This window comes from Agelaius tricolor, unplaced genomic scaffold (genome assembly GCF_023055355.1).
Source record: "Agelaius tricolor isolate 1412-34295 unplaced genomic scaffold, bAgeTri1.0.p SCAF_7, whole genome shotgun sequence".
Taxonomy (NCBI): Eukaryota; Metazoa; Chordata; class Aves; order Passeriformes; family Icteridae; genus Agelaius; species Agelaius tricolor.
Genome location: NW_027269267.1, coordinates 31,351,548 through 31,377,314, shown reverse-complemented (window position 1 = coordinate 31,377,314; position 25,767 = coordinate 31,351,548). Strand labels below are relative to the sequence as shown.

The window sequence follows — 25,767 nt, the reverse complement described above, 5'->3', positions numbered from 1 at the left end:
ATAAAATTGGACTGGACGATTTCAATTTCTTCCAGAAAAACCCATAACATTTGACCTATTTTGGTATTTTAAATCAAAATTTGATTATTTTAAGCTACATGTGAGAGATCATTCATTCCTTACAAGGATTTGTTATATTGCTTGTTTAGATTAGGATTAAATATTTTATCACACTGGGACTGTTAACTCTTGATGTTCTTTACTGCTACGCTCATGTCATTATTAACTCCTAAAAGTCTGTGGTTTGGGCTGTAGTTGTTTCTTCCAGTAGTTTTTGTGAGATCTGAAATGCACTCAGAAGTGGCCTTTAAATACTTGCTTTTTGGTGGAGTTTTCCCCCCATCCTTGTAATAGCTATGACAATTGGCCTGCTAATTATTATCATGTGATATTAAAAATACATTTCAGCAGAAAGGAGCAGCAGATAGATGCCTCCTGCAGCCCTGCCTGGGACCACTGGGGCTGTGTGTGGGATGTCACTGCAGCTGGGGTGATGGTCTCTGACTGCCTGTCTGATGGCGATGGCTCTGCTGCTGGTGGTGCCTCAGGTTTTAGCTTTCATATTTTCCAGATTCTGTACTGCTTTAGTGTGTACTTCTGAGCTTCATATTAGGGGACAGTAAACTCTCTTCACAGAGCAGGTAGACAAAAGAATTCCTTCTCTAGCTGGGGAACAAGAACAAATGATCCAAATCTCAGGCCCAAGAGCACAAACAACAGTGGACTGAAGAGAGGAAAACAAGAAGGATGGGACTTCATAAGCTAAAGCTATAACTGGACAATTAACTCCAATATGCAAATGGACCAGAACTTATAAAAGCATGGGACCCCATGACAGTCACCCATTTTGTGACCATTTTGGGTTCATCTTGGATGTAGCCCTGGCTGGGCTCTTGTGCTGCCCAAGGTGTATCCATTGAGGCTTTCTAATAAATACCTACTTTACTGTTTAACTCTGTGTAGCCTCTGCTCTGGGTCAACCTCCACAAGGCATCAGCAGCATGGCTTTCTGTGGGGCCTGACTCTGTCACTGCCATGGCAGTGACCCAGCAGGCAGGCAAGCACACCCAAAATCAGCCAAACACAGTGCCAAACTGAGGGTGTCCTTCGTCACAGTGAGAAGGACAGGCTGAAAATGAGCTTGGAAGGATGGCCATGCCCTCTGGGGTGCTCTGGGAATGAGGGGGAGTGGTGCCCATAGCCTGCAGCACCTTCCCATGCACAGGTCTTGAGGCTTCTTCTGATGCAGCTGAAACACCAAGTATGGAGACTTTGTCCCACAGCCCCAGCTCTGAGCCTGCAAAGGGTGAAATGGAGACATGGGAGGGGCTCTTCCCCAGCTGCTTGTGGCTCAGGGTCAGTCCCTGAGGAGTTCTGGGATGGCACTCAGGGCTGGGGTGAGGGACACTGTCACACATACCCCAAGAAACCACACCAGGGGCTTAAAAATGTTGAAGACCTGGGCAAAAGCACACAGAACTGTGTCTAGCTATTTAACAGCAAACAAGGATATTTGGGACTGAAACCCAGGTGACAACCCCATTTTGGGACTTCAGGCACAACATGAGCCTTTTGCATCTTTGCTCTGATGGCACTCCTGAGGTGTGAGTGCCCTTTTGATATCCACTGTAGGAGGAGGTCAGGGAGCAGGCACTGGCACACCCTGCAGGGCATCACTCCTGGGCAATATGGCCACACCAGCCCTGCTCTCCCTCCTCTGAGGACACTGAGCTTTGTGGTTTTGGCTGGAGCACCTTCAGTGCTCTTCAAAGATGGTGATGCTGCTGCATCACATTGCCCCCCTGGACAGGTAATGAATGGGAGCTGTATAATGTACGGTGAGCATTAGCTCACCAACCTCAAAGAGATTTAGGGAAAAAAAATAAAATAATGCACATTGAAAAATAAATAAGCAAGCTAGGACATAGACATATTTTCCATAGAATGCTGATTAATGTTGCATCAAATCCCAATAAAATAGCCCCCAAGGCTCATTTTCATATTTGTAAAAGGGTAGTAATGATTAGCTTTACCAATGTTTGTGCAGGCTTTGAGAAGGACTGTGTGTTCAAAAGAAATATTAATGACCTGAAGAGGTCATTAGTTTGGGGATATTCTCTTGGACTCGCACCAAATCTCCTCTGACTCTACCTAACAAATCATACAGCAAAGAGTGAACTTTCATCTGCACTAGCTTCAGGCATATTTTAAATTACTTAAATGAGTGTAATTGCAAAATAATTTTATTCCACTGTTTTATAGCAGTTTTCCTGTTCTGCCAAAGGCAAGACTGGCAAGCCCTTGAAGGACAGGAGGCTGCTGAGAGGATCATATTTTGTCAGGACTTCTCAGTCCAGAGGACTCACCTCATCTCAGCTAACATCCCATCACACAGGAGCAGCACCCTGAGCCCCACCACCAGGCAGGGCAGCCCTGATTTACACCACTGGCACTTGGTCTGAGCACCTGATGAGGTGCTAACTATAGCAGGTCTGTGTGACTTGACTATAGTCCTAGAGGTAATTTCCTACACCTTATTACCACATAATAATGGCCTCTTAACAACCAGGCTAATCAAGAATTAATGAGGCACTAAAACACTTTTAGGAACAATGAAGGATTTAAAAATTTCTCTTATGTGTTTTATTTAAAAAGCAATTAATTTAATAGTTACTGCCCTTACTTTGGAGTCATATAAAAAGTCTTGGTGCTTATCAAATGTATCAGTTGAAAGGTTTTATTCATTTATCAGTTATTTACTTATGTGAGGCTGCACATAACCTCAAGAGAGAAGAACCAGATTTGGGCCCTCTCTGCCTCTCTCATGGAATTCCATTTCTCTGCTCAGGCACTCCCCTACTTTCACATGGTGAAGTACAACACCAAAACCAGAACAAAGTCAGAACAAATTCACACTACTGCCAAAAAGGGATTTTTTTTCTTATCTCTGAAAACTAGAGTGTCAGGGATTTTTTGGTTTGTTTTCTTTTGTTGGTGGGGTTTTGGTTGGTTTTGGGTTTTTTTTGTTGTTGTTGTTTTGTTGGATGTTTTTTTGGTTTTTTTGTTTTTGTTTTTGTGAAGAGAGGGTGCACTTCAATGGGGAGCCATCCTTGACAGATGTTTTTGAGAAACAGAGTGAAATAAATAGTGGGAAAAAAGAGTAGGGATAATTTATGTTGCTAAAGGATTTAATATCAGTGACTCCATGCTGAATTAAAGCCCAAAAATATGTGCCTTTACCATTAGCCTGGAAGGGATAATCAAAACCAAAACATATTCAAATTTGACTTATTTTTTAAAACTTCCTTCTGTGGTGTAAGGAAGGGGATATATCCTGGTTTGCTGAGAAAATCCCCAAATAGATCATTCTGTGACAGATAACAGTTATGGTTATTAATTCCACTGCTGACATTGAAATTACACTGATTCCCAACATAATGGATAAGTAAATAGCACATCAGAAATTCTCAGATGCTTCCACACTTCCTATGCAATCAAAAAAAGAGAACTCCCTCATTAAATAATACACTGTCAGAAAAGGCAATTTGATTAAATAAACCTATCTGTCAATCATGGCTAAAGTTATAAAAGGAAAACATTTTGTAGCTAAGTAAAACTTTTCTCCATATTAATCTCTCTCTCTCTCTTTTTATTTTCTTTTTCTTGTGTGATTCTTGAAAGAGAAGTAATGAAAAACTATGTACCCTAAAGGAAGATTGGGGCAATAACAAGCACCTGACAAAAGAGTTAAAAGTTAGTCTTTACCATTAAACAGAGATGACATGATGGAAAAAATCAAGGGAGAAAGGAGGCAAATGATGATATGCACTAATCCAGAAATCTGAGCTACTGTGGGTGTATTTTTTGTATCCCTTGTTACATACATCTCTCTATTTCTTTTCTGTTTTTCAGGAGACATGGAGACATGCTTTGTAAAAAAGAAATAGAAAATGGGAGGTCTCACACAGGTGAAAAACAATAAGAAATGAGGCTGCAGGTGATGAATCCTGACAAAACCAGGAATGCGATGGTAGGAAAACAACAGAAAGGTTGCAGCAGGGAAGAAATTGAAGGGAAAAAAGCAGAAGGGGTGGATGGCGAAGGATGACAGCAAGTAACAAGGCAGGGAAAGAGAAATCAGCAATCATAGTCTGCATTGGGCCTAAGGTGCCCAAGGATACCTGGAGAGTAGGTAGGGTTTTGGCGCTGTTCCCTGCGTTTGTTCTACTGGGTTCCCCTCTGCCCATTCACAGTGCCACACTACCAAAGCATCAAACACTACCAAAGCAGCAGCAAATGAGGCCACACATTACCCAGCTGCATTACAACAACAGTGGGGTTAATTTTTCATGCTACTTAATTTCATCAACACTCGGGCTGGGGAGAGGGGAAGAGTTGTGTAACATGGTGTGATGGGTGGAAAGTCTCTGAACGTCACTGGGTCTGGTGGCCAAAGATGGAAACAGGGTCTGGCAGCTTCCTCTCCTTGGCTTTGGGAGGCAGCAGCTTCTTAGGACATCAAGTACTTAATTAACTGAGCTGCAGAATTGTAGGATAAGATTCATACAGTTCCTTCTCTGATGGGAGAGTGTCAGCTTGGACCATGTTGTTCTTGGTGAGTCCTTAAAGCTAATGCAACTCACACAGAAGACATTCTTTGAAAAGAACCAGAGATTTATTTGAATAAAAATCTGAGTGGATGACAAGAGCATGCAAGGAAATAAGATGAGATTTTAATTTCTCTCAAGTAGAAAAACATAAGTGGCTTGAGCAGGAGGTATTTGCTTTGCAGCTAGGCATCTGAACTTTTATGTTCTTCAGTGCACAGAAAGAGTTGTTATTTTCATACTGAATTCATAGCTCTGCAATGTCATTGAGCCAAATGGCATCATGCTAAAGAGATACTTGGCCATTTCTGTTAGATAAAGATAAATCAAAATAATTTTAAAAGGAGTGCTGTTGCTTTATATAATCTTTTCACAAGGCCTGGAGATGATGGTTATTAAGTAATCCACCTACTTTTTTCTGAGGGAAATATATACAAATTTGGAATAATATCAGTATTATAGGTCCTTCTACAAATCCTACCTTTAGCATTCAGCTTTCAGCCCACCTCTCACTGTTTATGTATTATGTGTGTCTTTATACTTGTTTAGTCTTACGTGTTACATATAGTAATGGAAACCCCTAAAATCCTGGATGACAAGTCTTCTGTTACCATACCTCTGATCTTCCCCCTTCTCTCTTTATTCCATTGTCTCCCAGGCTTCAGAGCTTGCAATTTGGTCCCTGACTCCTGCCTGCTCAGCATCAGTCATTGGATGCTGCTGTGGGTGCAGCAGGGCTCCTCACAAGAGCTTGCCTGCTGAAGAGTGGCATCAGCCAGCCACTCCTAGACAGTAATGAAATACATGCAGAAGGCTCGGGGAGAGGTTGTCTTATCCTGAATGCAAAGCCTGCAAGAGTAAAACTCTTCAGGAGAGGACAGGGCATCTGTCCTAGGCTGGCTGTGCATTTCCTGGCTCCTGGACCACTTGTGCACCGGAGCTGTGCTGGGACAGCCGAGCTGCAGGACAACGCTCAGGGTGCTGATGGCAGCTGGGAGGGATGGGCAGGAGAAGCAGACCTCCAGTCTGACAAACACAGGAACCTCTTTTTTCCCCAACTGCTCCCCAACTGCTCATTCCATGTGTAGTCACTTTGTAGCAAGCCCTTTTTTTCTACACATGCCAGTCATCTTGCTTTACTGAGGCTGCTCTCAGTAAAGCCTGCTGCTCTCAGGGAAATGCTTTTTAACTGAACTGGAGATGGGCAGCACAGCACAAGCACAAATCTAGGTACTCACAGGAATTCTTGATCTTTCAAACAATACTGAAAGAAATCCTACTAAAAGGCATCATGCCTGTCTATAATTATTTATGAGATCAAAATCTTCCCATGTGACAGAGGAAATCCCAATTTTTTTTAACAGTTTGTGGCAAAAGGCTTCATTGTTTTTCCATAGAAGTGTATAGAAATTGCTGTTGCTTACAGTTATTAAAAGTATTAAAGTTTGTGCCTCATATCACATTTTTGTACGTTATAAGGAAAACATGGATTTTACATGAGCAGGGATCTGAATTGTTTCTTAAGACCAAAAGTTAAAACCAGTATAGACCAGAGTAATGTCAAATTGTTTTTGAGGGTATATTCTGTGATGTTCTGGGGTTCCCAGCCCCAGACCCTTTCCTTGCTCTTTGCTGTATTTGGCCTTCATCGGAACTACATCAAGACAGGTCACACATCTGGGTGCCTGCCTCATCTCCCTGGGGGACTTCAGAACAGAAGGCCCCCTCTATGCCCACTTAAATGCCACAAAAATTGGTCATCAAGCCAGGGACAAAAGGGTGATTTGCTCATTCTTTGTCTGTATTGTGGTGTTAAATACTTTAAAGATATTATTTGTGCTGATTTGTCTGCTTTGCTTTGATAGTAGGAAAGCTGATGGTGATGTACAGGATTTTTACTCATAATTGCACTAAATTCGAACACAATTAAATATACAGTAAGTTCACATGATTATCAGGTAACAGATCAGTTCTGTTTTAATTCAGTATCCCTGATTTATCACACCTCCTGGAGTGTGTCTCTGAAGAAATATGTCGAGAGACTCCTTCTCTCTACTGACAATTGCTTACAGTTTATTCCATGAAAGGGGGAATCAGCACAAATGAATCCTGACAAAATATCTTACAAAACTAATAAAAATCAGCATGCAGAAATGCCAGCTGTAATTGCACTATTTTGCCATAAAAGGTCTGTGGGCCAATCAAACCATGTGGTTGTTTTTTTTTCCCTTTGGAAAAACTTAGCTTTTATCTTTGCAAGTCAGTGGTACAGTTGCCCTGATTTTGGAATGATCAGTAAGTATAATCCTTTTGAATCTCAGGAACAATATACCTCATCCAAACCTTTGTCCTGATTCATCTCCAGCTTTGATAGCTTCAATGTGTCACCCTGCTTGCTTGTCAAATCTATCATCAGTTCTAAAACTGCCGATAAATATATTCCACATCTCTTTTGGGAGATGAGGCTTGTCTGCATGCTAAACAAAGAACAGAATGCACAAAGCCAAGATACATGCTGAGATATAATATTCTCCCTCTTAAAATACCACAGGTGAAATGATAATGTGGAAATATTCTTACCCTGAGGAAGGCAGACTCCAGTTGTAGCTTAGCAAATCAAAGACCAGAAAACTTGCTTGCAATAACATCCTAACAAATCCAAAGGGTTATTTTTTCCCAGTTAAAAAATATCCACACTCTGACTTTTAATCCAAATCCAAAGATTAAGGCAGAAGAACTTCAACAATTTGTTTAGTTAGGTATGAAAAGTAATTTGTCATGAAACTCCCAGCCTGCCACTATAAAGGTTTAAAAAAATCATAGCTATTCATGGCTGAACAGTCAGACTTTTCCACACAGGAAAATTCATCATTTCAGGTTTCAGTATCTTTTTGTATTTTGCATGGCAAATAAAAAGTTGTCCACCAAGCTTGAAATGTCTCTTTTTTTCGAGTTGGTCACTCTGTGGGAGAAACAGGCGCTTCTTTAGATTCCTTTAATTTGTTCTTCATAATCATAAAATAAGTTAATTGCAAAATGAGGGAGCTTCTCATTCAGAATCTCACTTTCTTGTTATTAAAAAATTATATCTGTCTACCAATAAAGTATAAAACTAAGGCACTTCAGATACCAAAATCTTTCCATTCCTGGACGAGCTTTAGTGTTCAAATGTTAATAGGATGCCTGCATTTAGGGGGAAAAAAACCCCCTAAAAAACTTGGCCTGTATTCAGGCTCAAGAGTCTGTGAAACAGACTTTTTCCATACTATGACCTCAGTCTTAGGATTTCTCTTTTGCAAAATGTTAGTTATTTTTCTTGGCAGGTGGCCAGAACCCTGTATCTCTCTTTCCTCCCCTCTCACCCTCCTCCTCTCCCCACCCTCCAGGCGCACACACACCTCTCTTCTTCCCATCACCCACAATTCAGCCCTGAGATGAGCTAACCCCCCCATCTTTGGCTCACATGGTGTGGAGAAAATAATCAGGTCATGACATCCTGGAAGTCTGGAAGTACTGAACACTCCCAATCATTCTTCTCTTCCTTTGGACCCATTTTGTTTTGTTTCCCTGCCCCAAAGCCCTGGGCAAAGCCAGCAGCCCCCCACACACAGCAGTGCTGGTGCCCCCGCCAAGCATCAGCTACGGCGGGTTTCAAGTTGCAGCAGCTTTCGCCCAGGGTAGAGAATTTCCAAAATGTGTTACCCTGGCAACCAGGAATTTTAGCCCAGCAAAAACCAGCACCATGCACACCGCGACTCCAACGTGCGAGACGCAGAGCTTCCATTTATCATTTTCTTCAGAGAGAAAATACACCGTGGGGTCGGTGGTGTTGTGTCTGCCTTCTTGGAGGCATTGCCAGTAAAACAGGCTTCTTCCCAGCTACCTGCATCTCCTGATTGTCCTGGCAATTCCTCTTTAGCCACTGCATTCTGAGCTAATACATAACACATACAAAATTCCTAATCAGTCCCTTACAATTGACAAAGTCCAAGGAAAACAGTCCCTAAGAGAAAAATATGCTCTCAGTGTAATAAAGAAAAACTTTTCCTCAAGCATGATGATATTTTGTCCAGTTAAGTTGGTCAGCTTCACTCTAAATGGCATTTAATGAACACTGGTGATACAGAAGCATTTTTTGACTTGGTATAAAATTAGAAATGATGCCCTGCATAATATTGAGTTTTCCAATGGGACAAAGCTGCTGTTTTGGAGTGAAGGTTTCTCTTGCATAAAAACACTTTCCCCTTCAGCTTTGAGCCAAGGGTGGCATCAAAATGAGGGCAGTTTCCTGCAACTAATTATTTTTCCCTACTGTGTGAGGAGTACAGGTAGATAGTAAAGGTGAAGGTGCTACATAAGAGGGTCTGTATCAAGGCTACTTTATAAATAAAACTCTTCATTGAGCCATAAGGGTGGTTAGTGCAAGCTATTTGTTATATCTGGTAAAAGAGAGGGATAGCATTTAAAAATAGGACAGTGAAAGCCCTATCTCACCCCATCTAAGTCAAACAAAACTTCCCCAGACCTCAGTAGTACTTTTATTTAGCATTCACCTATGCCCATTTTTGCTGACATCTCAGATAATGCTTTTTTTGATCTGACTCAAAATCAACAGAAGCTCAATTTTATCCCAGGAAAGCCACAGCTGCAATTAAGGTCAGATTGGGTTTCCGTATGTTTTCTTTCTGAACCCAACAAATCAGCTCCAACTCATCTTCTTTCAGGAAGATCATATTTTTGAGATCTTTTTATGACTTTGGGTGCTATTTAAAGATTATTTTTACTTGTATCAACTTTGACTACTGTGTGTCTATATTTTTTACATGGCAAAAAGATGACCAGTAATACAAATTTATTCTTTCTCCTTAACTTTGTAGACCTTAAAGACAGATTCAGTCAAGATGTGTGTGAGCAAATGTCTTCCAAAAAAATGTCTTTATAGCATTTGAAGAAAACAGACTTCTTGGTGTCAACTTACAATAGGGGTTTTTTGTGAACTATCGGCAGCATTGTGCTCTGTAAACTCAAAAAATCTGTGCTCAGAAAAGGTTAGGAATTGGCAGGAAAGGTTCACATCAGCATTGTGACAATACCACAGTGACTCTGATGCATCCCACAGGTGAAATCACTTCATTTTCGGGGGTGGAAAGTTCTGTTAGAATTGCGTTTTTAACAGTCTATATATTTAACACACAGAGAAACACTCTGTACATGGACTAAGGGTAATATTTCAGGGAAGAGGGCAGAAAAGAGGAACTTTTTCATGGAAATTTGAGAGCTGAGGAGAGGGTTTTAAAATTTTAGCTGCCCTTGCTTGACTGGCTGAGCAGAGTGAGAATCTGGCTGTGTTAGGGGTTAGCTCTGCAAGCTGAGGCTCAAGTAAACAGGTGGAATAGTGCAATGAAACCAGCCTTCTTCTTCTGCCAGAGACTTAGTTCATGGATAAACACCAGACTTTCACTTCTGCAGTTTTAAAGACCTCCATCACTCTGAAAAACACTGCCTTCATTCATCATAGTGAGGGGTTGTTTTCTTTCTTTCTTTTTTTTTTCATGGTCTGCATGACTTCTTTCAGAAACATCACAGATATACTTTAAAAGCCATTGACATATTAAAGTTTTTAGAAATAAAAAAATCCCAAAAATTATCATAAAGGGTGCTATTTCATATTGGCTACCTGCCTTTGGAAGTTGTGCTTCTCAGCAAAGCAGGGTCATCGGTGGCTCATCAGCAGATTGATGTGCCCCAGGACAGCCCTGGATAGAGCTCGTGGAGTTACTAAAAGAGTTTTCATCAAATCACTGGCTGATGTGTCTGCAGCAGATGTTCTTGCCATCTAAAATGCCCACAAGCTGAGCTGTGAGAGATTAGAAAGTTGCCCCAGTATCTTAATCAGAAAGCTGAAAAGTGGATTATATCCCATAGAAGTGTGTGCAGCCCTTTTTTTTTGGAACCAGCTTCCTCACTAGCATGGATTTCACCCCTTCCATTGTCCTCCAGGCCCATCTGTTAGCTATTTTCTGGTTCAGTTGACTTGATCCATCATGGTTCTTTTGGCAAACAAAGAGAAGGATATTGAAGATGTACCACTGGAGGGTTTTTTCCTCTGCAGTTTGCATGTTTGTCCCTTCTCTATTTGCCATCTCTCCCTCCACTTCAGCAAGACTAAAGCCAAATCCTTCTAATTTAAACTGTGACCCTTGTCCCAAGACTGAAACTCTGGGGAGAGGATGGGAGAATGGTGATGGGGCAGGAGCTGCCACTGATCACCAGGTCTGCAGGCACCTGGGAAAGGCGGCAGCTTCTGCTCTCCCTTTCTCCCTACATGTGGCACTTCTCAGGACACTTGCCATTTAGTACCAAAGTCTGTCTTTGAAAACTTAAACTACCACCCATTTCCTTTACTGTTCTGGGTGAGTAATCCTCAGCATTTTTTACAGGACATTACATTTTTCAACACTTTGTACAAATATTAATGAGATAGTCTTCACGGTGGTCTAATTATTTTAGCTGGGGAAAAGCCCAAGGTTAACTTGAAATAACTTGCACTGGGGCTTTCAGCGAAGTGAGGTGGGATTAAGGCTACTCTTCCAGCTTCCAGTGTCCCATTAGATTGCACTTGTTGCCTGAGAGACTTGAGGTCAAGACCCCACGTCAGCCAGATGTGAGAGGACAAGCTCCCTGAGGGCTAAGGGCTGGATGGTGAGCTGGCAGCACCTGCTCAAACTTAGTGCCTGTATTTGAGACTGGCTCTCTCTGTTCTCTGCAGGCACCTTGTAGCCCTGCTGCCTCAGTCTTCCCATTGCAGAAGGGGGGAACCAGCAGGTGATTTCAGCTGTTGAATAACTGTAAGCCACTCTGAAGATACAAAAGGCAAGACAAGAGAGGAACAAAGATGCATCGCAACATGCGATGCTCATGCCAATACAAACATGTCACATCAAGCAAGAACAGCAATGATGTTGCTCCAACATGATGTTTCCTTCCTGAAGGAGATTCAGGGTGGTGAGAATGATGAGCAGGTGTTGGATGGGCAAGAAACTGTAGCACTAATGTCTGCAAATGGGCAGCTTAGAAGCTGCTGACTTTAGTGCTGTTAATGAAGTCCCCCTGAGCAAACCATTCTGCACGTGATGCTGGGGACCAGTACAGGGAGGGAACAGAGTCAACATCTATTTCTGCCTGGCAAAAGCAAACAAGCAAACACACACACACGCACACATACACACACTGTGATCGCTGTGATTCTCAGAGAGTATTAGCAAAGGACAAAACCTGCACAAATGCCATAAATTATAAAAGCCTCCCTCAATCTTAGTTAATTCTCTTGTAAAAAGGGAGGGAAAAATCTGGAGCAGCTCAGCATGAAAACAATTGTGGGAGGGTTAATAAAGAGACAGCACTGAGGTATCTGGTTGCTAACCCTGATATCATTAAGTAAGTGCACTAGAAATGTCGAGGTAAATGCATAGCAGTGAATCACAGTCAGGCATGATTAACCTTGGGTAGTCTGAACTGGAAATCATTTACAAACACAAAGGTACTGAAGAACATTGCAACAGACAGTACATCGAAAGTCACTCCAAGAGCAGGAGTCACGCTGGGCACTTTGTATATTTGTGCTATTTTTTAATTATTGTCATATTTTGCTCGTGGGAAGATGGAAGATCCCAGATCCCCAGCTCAGGGAGGCATTTCTGTGGCTCTGCAACATCCTCTGAAACACGTGCACTGGTTGGAATCACTTTGCCTTGCACTGCAGTTTTATAAAATTAAAAGTTTTAATTATAACAATCTGAGGCTTACAGAAAGGACACACAGATCTGTCAAAGAAAGACTAAAATCGTGTAACTGCAAATATCAAAGAACCAAAGACCACTCTTCCTTCATTCATGCCCATGTCTTAATGCAGGTCTCCAGACTCTGGTGGTAAAAACATGGGGAGGGGAAAGAATTTTAATAAAAATTAGGTTTTTTAAACAAAATTTGTGAAAGTTTTCTGACCCTTGAAAATTGACCCTCTGATCGCAAAACCAAAAGAACAAAGCATCACTAGATATCTCTGATCAGTCCTAAAAGTTTGGAAATGCTCAGCAAAGCTATAACCATATGACCCATAGAGAGCTATATATATTGAGTACAATGACAACAAAACCCCTTCAAATACAGAATGCTCATGGCTTTAAAAGCATTCAATTACAAGGAACATGAATCAACTGGGGAAGACTCCAGACAGCTTAACACTTCTGTATTGTTTGCACCTTTTATTGCAATTCTTTAGTGCCAGCTCAGGTGATTATTGGGAATGCCAAGGCAGTGAAAGCCATAGGAATATTGTGCAAAACGATACAGTTCTGCTTAGATTTCCTTTCCACTTTTCCATCAGTCTTATTCTCCTAGACCCATCTCTGTTATCCTTAGCATTGCAATAACTGCCCTTATTCATCTGCCTCATTAGGATGCTGCATCAATTAATATGCATCATCTAATGCCTACTATTTTTTTAATGTTTAATATTATTATCAGTGGACAGCTAGGCCATAATGAGTCTATCTATGGAGTTAGACACACAGGAAAAGCCCCTGTGCTTAATGCTGTTCCAAATGATTCCTGTACCCAAAGCCCCTGAACAGAGCACTATGCATTCTGCACTCTCAGTTTGTGTACTCTTGGAGATTACAGATAGCACCTCTGCTCCTGGGGCTCTGGGTCTCAGGGTTATGTTTGTTTTTGAGGACCTGGAGCCCAGTGGGCAAGGCATGAGGGTTATCTTGAGGGGAGATGTCATGTTAATGCTTGGTTCACAAACGCCTCACTGCCTGATTCAGGAGGGTAATCAACCTGTCCTTTGAAGCTGCATAAATAATGTTTGGATGGAGGTAGTATATCTGCACCAGGGATGAATTAACTGCCACTGAATCATATAAGCTTGGCTAGAGTGTGAGGCTTGTAACATGCCTGAGGAAAATAAAAAATACATTTTCAAGAAAAAAACATTAATTTAATCCTCCCTATATTTTCTGTAGTTTTCCTCTAGGCAAACATGACTTTGGGGGAGGTTTTTTTGTTGCTGTTTGTTCCTGTTTCACAGGGAAACGCTGATTCATGGTGAGGTGCATCCACAGTTTCCCCATGTCAGGCCTGAACGTGCCATCTCTCTCCTACATCATTGTTGCTCCTTTTTAGCACCCCTGCCAGGAGATGCCAGCTGGGCTCCTTTGACACTCTGAAAGGAGTGACACCTTGCAAGAGGGTACAGGCTTTTTACCCACAGGGACCCTGGCAGCATTCCTGCCCCTTGCACACCCCTGAGGCTTCCAGCTGGGCACTGCTGGAGCTCTTGCCCAGGCATGGTCTTCTCCATGTGCATCAGGGCAGAGAACACCCATCTGCAGAGAGACCAGGCACACAGGCTCACAGCCCCGTGTGCAGGTGTGCGTTCCAGGTTCTCCTGGCTGTGCATCGTGTGCGCAGGTGCGAGTTGCTGCAGCCCCAAAAGAGCAGAAGAATTCTGTATTTGTGACTGCCTGAGATACCAGGGATAAAAAGCTGTCCTAAAAGATGGTGGAAAAGAGAAGAAACCTAGGAAAGGCCAACAGCAGGGTACCATAAAGAGAACTGGGGCATCAGTGTGTGCCTAAATATCAGCGTGAGTTACTTTCCTTCACTAACGCTCACAGATCCAGCCCTCTGAGCAACATGTACATCTTTAGTTTGCTAATGGCTTTTACTTGTCTTCAGTTTCTGATCTCTGGTTTTCTCTTCTACTGTTCCCAGTTTTTTATCTCTTTCTGAAAACTTGATGTTAGCAATTCCTTTTCCAACTTAACTGTATCAGTCCCACTTTCTTCCTTCTCTTTTGACACAACACTTGTTGGCTCCCTTCTTCTCATCTCCTCTTTTTTCTCCTGCCTCCATTGCTATGGAATTTCCCTAAATAGAGGGGCCTCTGGTTCCTGAATGCAGTAATTTATCAACAGTAACAAGTTGTTTCTGCCACTAAAAATTTTCTGTGAACCAATGTATGCTGTGGGGTAGCCTTAGAACATAGTAATAATTTAAAGGTAAGCATTAGAAATATACTGTATCTAGTAGACAGCAGTTTCAGAAGGTACCAAGATCTCTTCTTAGGCAAGGAACCTGTCACACCTAACCAGATTCTGACACACTGTATCACCCAGTATGTAGTCTCAAATCCAACCCATAACCATATTGGGATGTACCTCTGAACCCGTATTTTGGGTTCAGAGATACCACTGTTGTGGTTCAGAAATCTTACAGGATTTTAATCTAATGCAGAAGAAAAGAACATTCCTCATCAATAAAATACTAACTAGAAAAAACACTGTGGAGGATGGCTTGTGTTTTACATATTGCTAATATCAGGAAAAATAAATGCGTTCATTTCTCCAAAATACCTCCAGATGGCATTAAAACCCTTCTTCTTTTGGTCTTTATTGCAATATTATTTTTAAAAATGATAATTATTGAAATCATTCTATTAAATGTTCCCAGCAATCATGCTATCAGAAGGCATAAGGTTGCTAATGCTTAATTCATTTAATAAGTTTGCCTAAATGTGCTTGCATACTATAATTACATTCCACAACACAATCTGCAGGACAAGCCATTTCTTACACCGTGTCAAATCTTTTCCCAGATTAATTTCCAGAAGATTTTTAATGCGTATTTGCAGCAGAAATCAAAATGTCCCACAATAAATCACTGTTATTGTACCTCCTTCTGTGACTACTTTTGGCCATGTAACAAATGGTGACACCTTGTGAGATTTACATGATATAATGCTCTGAATTTAAATAACAGGAATCAGAAAACATAAATTATGGGTCAGATGCACTCTAAAACTCACATGACTGAGTGTTACAAGAACTTCTCTCTCTAAAATGGGATTAAAAAGGTGAATGATTTTGCAGAAATTCATAATGCTCCTGCCTGGTAGTTATTAAAAGAATTCACTTATCTTGCTTAGTTTGGAAGACTGATGCTATTTTAAATTTTTTTTAGCTTGCAGCCCATCTGTTTCATAGACTGGTTGATGTTGGCAAAACAATTCAGCCTTTTGTATACTAGAGTAAAAAATGGTAAAAGCTTCTATTGTTGCACTAAAGTGAAAGTGAACACTGATATATTACAAGTGCCTGTTCCTATCTATTTCTTGACTTCTTTCGTTAATTCAAAAACAGCAACAAAATCGTGAGAGACCAGAGATAACTGTAATTGGATTTCAAGTTATTCAGAGGTGAAGCTGAAGACTGCAGTCTTTTAAAATTACATCAGTACATCAAAGGCATATGTGACATGATGTTTTTTAGCAAGTGTGACAAACTCCAGCAGCATTAAGGTAATGTTGAAGTAAGGTTCTAAAGGCCAGCCTTGCCCACCCACAAAAATAATCTCATATCTATTCAGTGTGATATGGAGCCATTTCACTTGCAAGGATTGCTGACTTACTAGCATGCAGAAGTTCTAGGAATAATTAATGTTTAGTCATTATCTAAAAAGCCGTTTTACGAAAAGCATCAGTGAAAGAGCTTTATCTTAATGAAAACAAACAAATTCTATTTTGCCCAACAGATCTGATAAAAACACAGCTGCCTTCTCCAATCTTAAACGCAAATGTGACTTACGATGTATGGGTTGCGCTTTTCTCTGGGGTCTTTGGCTCTACATCACTTTTCCCTTTAAAAGAGAAGAAGAAAATGACATCAGAAATGGGTCAGTATGAAAACTGCTCAGATGTGACACATCAACGCTTTATTCACTGCTAACACTGACCACTCCTGCCACACACACAGACAGCTGTGGAGGCAACCACAGGGGCACTGCTGGAGCATTTGCAAGCAGGGAGTCAATCCTGACTTGACTCTTCTCGTCACTGACAAGTGCTCTGTAAATGTAGGCAGAGAAACTCCACAAGAGGAGGTGCTTAGAGTACACAGACCTTACCAGGGAGAGCAGACCCTGGAGCAATGGAAAGGATTTCTCTAGGGCCCTACAGCTCTGCTGTTGAGACTGTACTCCATACAACATGCACTTGCTCCAGAACCCTGCTCCAGGAACAGTAATTATTTCATACAAAGCAAAACAGTATTAGCAGGGGACAGTAAGGCAATGATCAGGGCACAGTTCTGCCAGTGTATATTTTGGTTCACATTCATTTTGACACATTAGGGATTTGATCTTTAGCTTCTGTAGGTGGGGGCTGGGGAAGCGCTCTTTGCTATGTTTGACTTCTCAATGCCAGGAGACGCCAAGTACCCAAATGCTTGGGAAGCACCAGAGGCCCAAGGGATGCCTCTCCACATTTCCCTGTGGATCATGTGGGTTCTGGTATGCTAGCTTGTGATGATCCCCATCCCGGGTCCAAAATAATGTATCTGCCCAGCACAACTTAGTAACATAGCACAGACAGTGGGAGGCAGGCTGCTGGCAGGTGGGGTGGCGCTGCTTCTGCTGAGCCAGGCACAGTCCTTCTCCCTCCTTTCTACTGCCTGCCAAAAACCAGCAAGGCTGATGTTTGCTGTAATTAATGTTCTCTGAGTAACCTGAGGGAGCTGCACTCCAGTGTAAGATTTCTGTGTAGCTCTACCATGGATTTAGAGGGTAAGCTACTCTCCTTGAACCACCTTGAACTTGAATCCTGGGCCTAGTGAGTGTGCAGATGCTGCTGCTCTTGTGTGTTGCTGGATGCTAATAGCTGTCTACACGTGAGTTTATGTTGCCTAGCAGACAAGGAGGCACAGAGGTTGAATGTGACTGGTTTACTGATGGATGTGTTTTTCTCCATTACCATATAATGAGCTGTGTTAAGCCAAAATGCACCTATTCCTCCTGAAAAAACCGTGAGAAATTCTTATTTTGATCAGGTTGTTTTGGTGTTGCCTGATGTGCTGCTTGTTGAGTTGAGTGGGTGTTGGATACCTAGTCCATGCACATGAGCATTACACATCATCTATTTGCTGCTGACAAAGACCTCAGCCTCAGTTTCCACAGAGCAGCAGCTGTAAGGGCACCTCTGGAAAACTTGCTCTTGCCTTCAGAAGAGGCAGGACTCTGCTACCAGTGTTCTTCCACTGCTGTACAGCAGGAAGCTGAAGGACACTCTAGACGGTGACCTTCTGGAGGTAGCTGACTTGTAGTGGAAGTTCTGAGTATCTCAAATACCTTGACACAGTGCTTTTAGATGTCATCCTCCCTTCTGGTAGGGTTTGTGTCTGTGCAGCTGAGGTGTCTAAACTTTACAGAATAGCATGGGGAAAACTGTATGACTTCAAAACCACCAATGCCTACATGAACCTCTAGGAAAGCTCAGTATTCACTATAAGAGGACAGCTAAAGCCACCTAAAATTTAGGCATGAGCAGGGCATCCACACAGGATGGAACACATCCACTCCATAATCTCTAGGTCACCCTTCACTTTCAGCAGAGACCTCAGAAAGTATATCCAGATGGTGAACTCGCTGGCTAGGAAGCTGTTGCTACAATCTATGTTTGTCAGCCTTCCGGAGCCTGGAGCCCTGGAGCTCATCTGCATCATGGTAATTTGGAACAAGAAACCAACAGTAACAGTTGGCATATATTCAAAGATTTCCTATTTGTAACTTGGGTCTTTTCTAAGTGATGAATTATTACCATGAACACTGGTCTGTTTGAGTGTGAGAGGGAATACGGATTCCTGAGTGCTTTGCCAGCAGAGTTCACATCAGTTCTACTTTCAGCAATGTATGTTAATGCAGCAATGAGGGAAACAGCATACGTACTGTGAGGAAACAGAATGTCTGTGATTTAGCCAAACTGGATATTAATGGATTACCCTACTGTAAGCATTTATAGCTGCTTTTATGCTAATTGTCACTTAACATACTTCTGTGTGGAGAGGAAGGACAGAGCCTGTACAGATGGTAGAAATGCATCAGTACAGCCTACCAGAGTAGAAAATCTGGCCATTAATGCTTTATCAGTTCTTACCAACTTCATTCTCACTTGACTGAAATGTGGAAATTTTACAAATGTGTATAGCCTAAGCATAGGTGAATGTCACAGATACGGTACAGATAATATTTTTGGATAAGGGTATGTAAAAGGTAATTACCTGTTACAATAACTTGGCTTTTTTTACACTGACTTGTGGCCAAATTAAGATTTGCTTTTGATTTTTTCATGTAACCTGTCAAATGCATGCAGGTACCATTGAGGGAGGCTGGCATTTGCTGAACTGCTAAATTTTCTCTAGTATTGACTGCTTCTTATGGGCAAATTTGTGTGAACCATTGTTTTTCTTAGCCTTTTTGTAATTAACAAAGAACATGCTACCCACCTTGCTATGGGATTGCTGTTAGCACATTTTATTTCAGATGCTAAGCACTGAGTTATGTCTCCTGAAACAGGTGTGTGTCAGTGGGTGTATGCAGAAAACACACAGTGGAAACAGTCAGTCCACAGATCCTTAGCCACAGGACTGGGAGGTTTTTGCTAGTTTCTGCCTCATCACACACAACTTCTTACCCAACCTTTTTAGATAGAAGCAGATGTGTCCAGCTTGCTCAAATTTCAAAATAAATTTCAAATGAACTTTTGTAGGATTCCCCTGTTGAATAGTGGGTGGCCAGAAAAGGAGTTTTCTCCTCTTAGTTGGAATTTTGGTGAATCACTCAACCAGATTAAATTTCCCTTTCTGGGTAACAGGGATAAATGATATTTATTGTGATGGAGTTGAATAATTTCAGCCATTATGAGTTTTTAAATGCTTTGATTTCCTTGTGAGGGAAGGATGACAGAAATGCAAATGCTATCCATGAGAAAGACAATGTTGGCAGCTGCAGTAAAACCACTGCAAATGACAGGCTCAAGAGCCACTCCAAAGAAGCTCAGGGTGCAATGGGGAAAAACAGCTAATTGGGACTCTGAAGATATGCACTTGGATAACACAATACATTAACCATTAGAGTTCTTTCTCACAGAGTAATTTGCTAATATTTCCTGCCAGGACCTGTGGACCCATGGAGAGAGGAGCCCACACTGGAGTGGGTTTGCTGGCAGGACCTGTGACCCTGTGTGGGATTGTTCCTGAAGGACTGCTCCCTGAGGAGGAGAGACCCATGCTGCAGCAGTTTATGAGAGGCAAACCTGTGGGAGGGGCTCACGAGAAGTTCATGAAGTTCATGTGGGGGGGGCCACACACCAGAGCAGGGAAGAGTGTGAGGAGTCCCCCTCCCTGAGGAGGAAGGAGTGTCAGAGACCAGGTGTGATTTGATTACCTGACTGCAGCCCCCATTCCTTGGTCCCCTGCACTGCTGGTGGGGAGGAGGTAGAGAATTTGGGAGTGAAGTTGAGCCCAGGATGAAGAGATGGATGAGGAGAAGGTGCTTTTAAAGTCTGGTTTTGTTTCTCATTGTCCTATTTTGATTTGATTGGTAATAAGTTAAATTTATTTTCTCAAGTTGAGTCTGTTTTGCGCATGACAGTAACTGGTGAGTGCTGTCTCCCTGTTTTTATCTCCACCCATGATCCTTTTGTTGTATTTTCTCTCCTGTGTCCAGGAGAGTAATAGAGCAGCTTTGGTGGGCACATGGTGTCCAGTCAGGATCAACCCACCACACATCTGAATAAATTTTTCCCAAGTTTCTCTTGAGTTTGACATACATGACTGGTAAAGTCTGTATCTCATTCTAACTGTGTTTTATCTGATATCTTATTCCAGCACTTCAACAGGAATTCTCATGGATACACCTCTCAGAGGTAGTCAAACTCTGTGATGTTAGAAAACATGTCTGGGCACCCAACGGTGACCCTAGCTTTTGCCACCAATGAAGAAAATATTTCTGCATGGGTCCAGCTGTTCTTCTGTTTGGTTGCCATCAGCTAGGCAGTACCAAGTGTAGCTTCTGCCCAGCTGCAGATTTTGCTGGGCAGGATGAATGAAGAGAGGAGAAACTGGAGTATGGGGATGTAGGAGGGATGGGACAATAGGAAGTGAAGTGGGATCAGAGACCACAGGAGTAAGAAGCAGGGAAAAGTTGTAAGGTCATAGGATCAATTTTGTAATACACAGGAACGCAGGTTTCATTAAATCTGCAGAACAACCTATTTTATTCAAGTGCTGGAAGGAGAAAATACTCAGCTAGGACCAAAGCTGGCCAACTACTGTGGCCTCTGAAGTCATTACAAAGCCCTCAGCTCAGCCAGTGTGTTTGTCATGCTTGTGCCTCTGCCTGTGTTTGCATAGCCCTCTCTATTATGGTTCTTTTGTGCTTCTTTCTCTCATTACTGTATTCATTATTTTCTGACAGAACCTTCTACCCTTTGCCTTTTATTATTTCCTTAGTGCTGGTACTTGCAGCAATATCAAACCAATGCCAGCAATTAAGTGACACCGCTGCATGTTTCTTCACAACATTGTCTTCCTCAGGCTGACCTTTCCCCAGTGAAGAGCCACACAATTTTAAAAGCCTGTATCTCCCAGTCTTGTCTATCTGGATGTCTTTTCCCTCACACAGTGGGTGACCAGACCCATTCAAAGCCCTATCTACGAGCTCAGGGAATTTTTCACCTTCAGTCACAGCCCTGCAATTTGCAAACTGGGCTTTGTGTTGGCTGACAGGTCAGGAAGCTAGCAAAATAATTCTTCTGGTTGTGATAATTTTATGTGGAAAGCAGGCTAGAATCATGTATTTTTAATATGCAAGACAACATCAACAACCATCAGAGGTGTCAAGGGAGAGGATTAATATTTTGTTTCGCAGAACAACTCAATCTTCCTGTTCAATACAGATGCTAAGTTTTTTACCACAGTTAAATGTTATAAAAGTAGTACTGATCTGCACCATGACTTGTAAACTGGAGTCTACTGGAAAGCCCTGAGCAGGAGCCACACAAGCACCCATCATCCCCTACCTGCACTGCTAGCCAAAAAGACTCATGGCCATAGGGTCTTTGAAATGTTATCTAGTGTTAGTTTGGCAAGATTTATGCGGCTTATTACTGTGCAATAGCCACAAAATATACCATTGTGTATGAAAGATAAATGATTACAAGTTTTCTTGCACAATTTTCTGGCAGTCTAGATCTGACTGTGCAAGTAGGTCAGCTCTTTTCTGGCTTTCCAAAAAAACCACTCTTTTGCTCTTTCAGTCTTTGTCATTTACATAATGGAATAGCCATAGTGAAATGAAAACTTTTTGTTCTTCCCAGGCCACCAAAAGAGCTGACATTTTGATGGTCACTCTTCAGTTCAGCTCTCCATATTTGTCCATAGCTGAGTACTGCCTGCTGAGGCTTTGTGCTGTCCCAGTCTTCCACTGATCCCTTAGCTCATCAGCCACTTCTTTTTCTAAGTCATTGTCTACCCCTCCACTCAATGAAGCCAGAAAATGAGTTGGTACTTACTTGTATTGCTGTGTCCTGTAGATCCCTGTTGTGACTCCTACAGTAATAACAGAAAAAAGGGAAGGTGTATTATTTTTTCAGCATTTTTTTTTCTGCAATACTTATTGGACATAACCTTAACAGTACAAACAGCACTGATGATTGTTCATTTGGTTTCAAAGTAATTTTCATTTACGAGAACAAGTCCAATATTTATTGGAAAATCCATTAATTATGAGGCTTGTAAACTTATTTCACAACAACCCCTTAATGATGCAATTCCTTGTACAGCTACTATGACTTTCCTGCTCACTATTCATGTATTGATCAGCCAAAACTCGTCTATTATCTTCTACAAGTTCAGATGAGAAGACAGAGGGAAGGCCAATATTGTTTCATGGACCATTGGATTCCTGAGGTAGTAGCACAGCTGGTCTTTTCTTTTTACATGTTGACATTGACAGCATCAGAGAATGAAAATACAGACAATCCTGGTTCCCTGAGATTACAAGGTCGACCTTGTATGACAACAGCAATATCTGTGAATGTGGTGCAATAAATCAGACCACTTTTCCCTCCAGAGCAAATGTTACCTCACTGTGTTTTACTCACAGAATTTGTTTGCATTCACAAAAATATATCTTTTAAAAGCCTATAAATATAAATATAAACCATAGCAAAAAGATAATTAAATCAAGGGAAAAAACAATACTTTGCCATGAATGGCAGCAGGAGAAGTATCCTGTATGTAACTCTGCTTCTGAATAACCCAGACACACACAGGAATGCCACCTCATATCCATGCTGCAGTTACAGCTGCAGTTAAGGCTGCCCAGAGAGGCCAGGCACCCACAGGAACACACGTGGTCATTTTCAATGAGGAACTGGGTGCTGGACCAGATCCTGGTCCACAGACACAGAGGGATGAGCCAAACACAGAGCTCATGGGGAGAGGAACTGCAGGTCCCCAGAGAGCCAAGGATGCTCTGACTTGGTTGGGCTGAGATTGTGCTGTTAAGTCACTCAGGAGAATTCCTCAGGGGCTTGGGAGCCCAGAGCTTTGTGGGCCCTCGAAACAGAGGCTGGCTGGACAGCAGGCCCAGTATCTTGAGGGCTCAGCTGATCAGAATCCCTCAATCTGCACATTTTGCTCTGTCCAGACTGCATGGATTTGATCTGTAATTTCAATACCATAGTACACATTGGCAACTTACTTCCATCCTACATACCTGTAATGTGAGACGTCAAATTTTTGGGCAAGCCCCAGGAGTTTCTACCCTCTACTGCAATATGAAAAGATCTGCACCATGTTTCACATGCCAAGAATAATTTATCAGTAATCTGAAATTGTTTACTTTGACAAATTGCATCAGATTTTTGTGAATGTTTCTGATGGAGAGAGATTAAAGCCTGTTTTTTTCTAGAAAATGAATGTAATCTTAAAAAGTCAAGATCAGCTTGCAGTGGTGACGTAGTGGTATGTACACCTGAATTTAAATGCTATTCTTGTAGCCAACCACACTCCCAATAAAAGTAGGCTTTTAGAGCATGTTCAGTTTCCAAAACAGAGAATTTATGTACCTGGAGAAGTTCAAGGAAATACAGTAATTTTGAGGGGAATTTGTATTTGTAAAAGTGTTTGAAACTTCTAAACAAAGATCTTGCTGACTCTTTTACCTTTTCATTAACCTCAGGAAGAATGCACCTTCCCCTTTAACTGCTGAGTACAGTTCTTGTCTCTGCCAAAGGCTAGTAAAAATATCTCATAGAGAAATACAGAATGTTCCCACCAATGGAGGAAAGAAAGAATATAACTTTAAAAAAAGGTGAAGCCTTCATTTCTGAAGATTATTGTCCAGTGTATTTCCTCTAGCTTGTTAAAATCAACAAGAAAGGAAAAAGCAAATGAATTGCACTTGTAAAGAACAGCATCACTATGATAACTTAGCATCTGCTGAGAAAAATCACCCAATAGCTTTGTGACAAGAAACCAGTTCTCCTGGAGTGGCTAAATTAATTCTCAAATAACAAAATGATGGCTGATCCCATAATATCACATATACATAAGCAGAAATCAAACACCTGATCAAACTATCAAGACAAGAAATCACAGTAAAAATGAAGAAAGAGAGCAAAGCAGGCAGCAGAATTAACAGCATTTTTTTTCTGCACAAGAGAGTTAATGCTTGAACATGAAAGCTCATCCACAGAAGCATCAAGTGAGCTCTTAGTTACAAATTTAATTATTCATTTAAAGTTTATTTATTAAGATGCTTTAAATAAAATTAAAATGAAGAAATGCCTGATCATTTGTACATAACAAAGTGTGGCAGAGATAGGAGAAAGGAAAGCACACACAGCCTGTCACATCACACATTCAATCAATTATCCTTAAGCTTTGAAAAACAAGAAATACAGAGACTGTCATTGCCCCTTCCAAATAAATTCAAGAGTATAAATTAATTCCAGAGAGAAAGAAAATTCAAAAAGTAAAGGATGAAATGGAACTTTTTGCCCTCCATTACATAAAGGACGGGTCTCTAGTGGTGCTCCTGCAGCAGCATAGTACTTGGAAACCTACTGGGCAGTACCACATGTGTCAAACCTGAACCAGACTCTCCTCCCATTCTTGTGAATCAATCCGAACCTTCCATGCTAATGAGGCCTGATTTCATATAGAACTACAGCACATGCACATCCATCCCCTCCATCAAATGAGCATTTAGTTATATTGATTGATACAGGTGCAGTTTCAAATGTGGAATTCCGTTATATTTGTGATATATAAATCTCAGATATTTAGCTTTTTTTTACTAGACTGATTTCAAAACCACTCTAGCCATAGTTGCTGTGGCCTTTGCAACTTTAATAGCCTAATTAATAAATTTCAAGTTTCAAGCTGTCAGATCGCTAATTACTTGAATTGCAGGTTAAAAGCAGCGTGGCATGAATGCGAACTAATGATGCTGACACTCAGTTTTTACAGACAGAAAAGTAGTTATGATTTGCATCCTTGTAACAGGGCAGGAGCCTTCTCTTTTTCTCATTCCCAAAATGATGAGTATTTTTATGTTTGGAAACTGTCTTCTGTTAAAAGTGGGTGCAGCCTACTTGCTTCTCTTGCTGGAAGAGTCTTTGCAAATAGATAGAACTGATGTCTCAACACTGCCCTTAAGACTGAAAAGGAAATCATGTTACTGTGCATGACTTGTAACTAAGACATGAAGCTGTTGCCCTGATTTTAGCCTTTCAGTCTCTCTATTTGCCTTGGTCACTACTTAACTGACAGACCCATTTATCTGAATAACGTGTGATCCACAAAAGTTTGGTGTCATCCTCAGGTTTTAAAAAATAAGGACACCTACGTAGCTTATCTGTGGGAAAGCTTTCCAAGAGCTCTGGAGACATTCCCTATGATGTCCAATACAGATTTTACACCATGCTTTGTGAAAAGCAATAGCTAGCTTATGAAATTTTGAAAAACATGTTTGAAAAATTAGGAAACCATTTTTTGCATTTTGGAGTCTGAAAAGCAAATCCTTTCCAAAGTCTGTAACTGTACAGATTACCAATTAAGCAACAGAATAGCTTTTAATTATTTTAAAATATTTTAAAATAGAAGTGGTGTCTAAAATTAACATAATCTATGGCAAGTAATACAGGATTGTTCCAGGACTCCAGTGAGTTTTTTAAGGTACTTCTTTCCCATCACACACAAAGCACTCGAATTTGTGGCCATGCAGACCACCCAGGCCACAATACAGTTGTGATGTT

At 41.4% G+C, this 25,767-nt stretch overlaps 1 protein-coding gene across 1 annotated transcript in view; it reads right to left on the bottom strand.

Annotated features, from left to right (window-relative positions):
• AFF3 (ALF transcription elongation factor 3) overlaps nt 1–25,767 on the bottom strand; it is a 329,019-nt gene that overhangs the window by 110,192 nt on the left and 193,060 nt on the right. Inside the window, exons 6-7 of the mRNA XM_071430804.1 lie at nt 22,015–22,051; nt 16,256–16,307 (exon numbers count right to left, since the gene is read on the bottom strand). Of these exons, the coding sequence (XP_071286905.1) occupies nt 16,256–16,307; nt 22,015–22,051 (89 nt within the window). The remainder of the gene's footprint in view (nt 1–16,255; nt 16,308–22,014; nt 22,052–25,767) is intronic.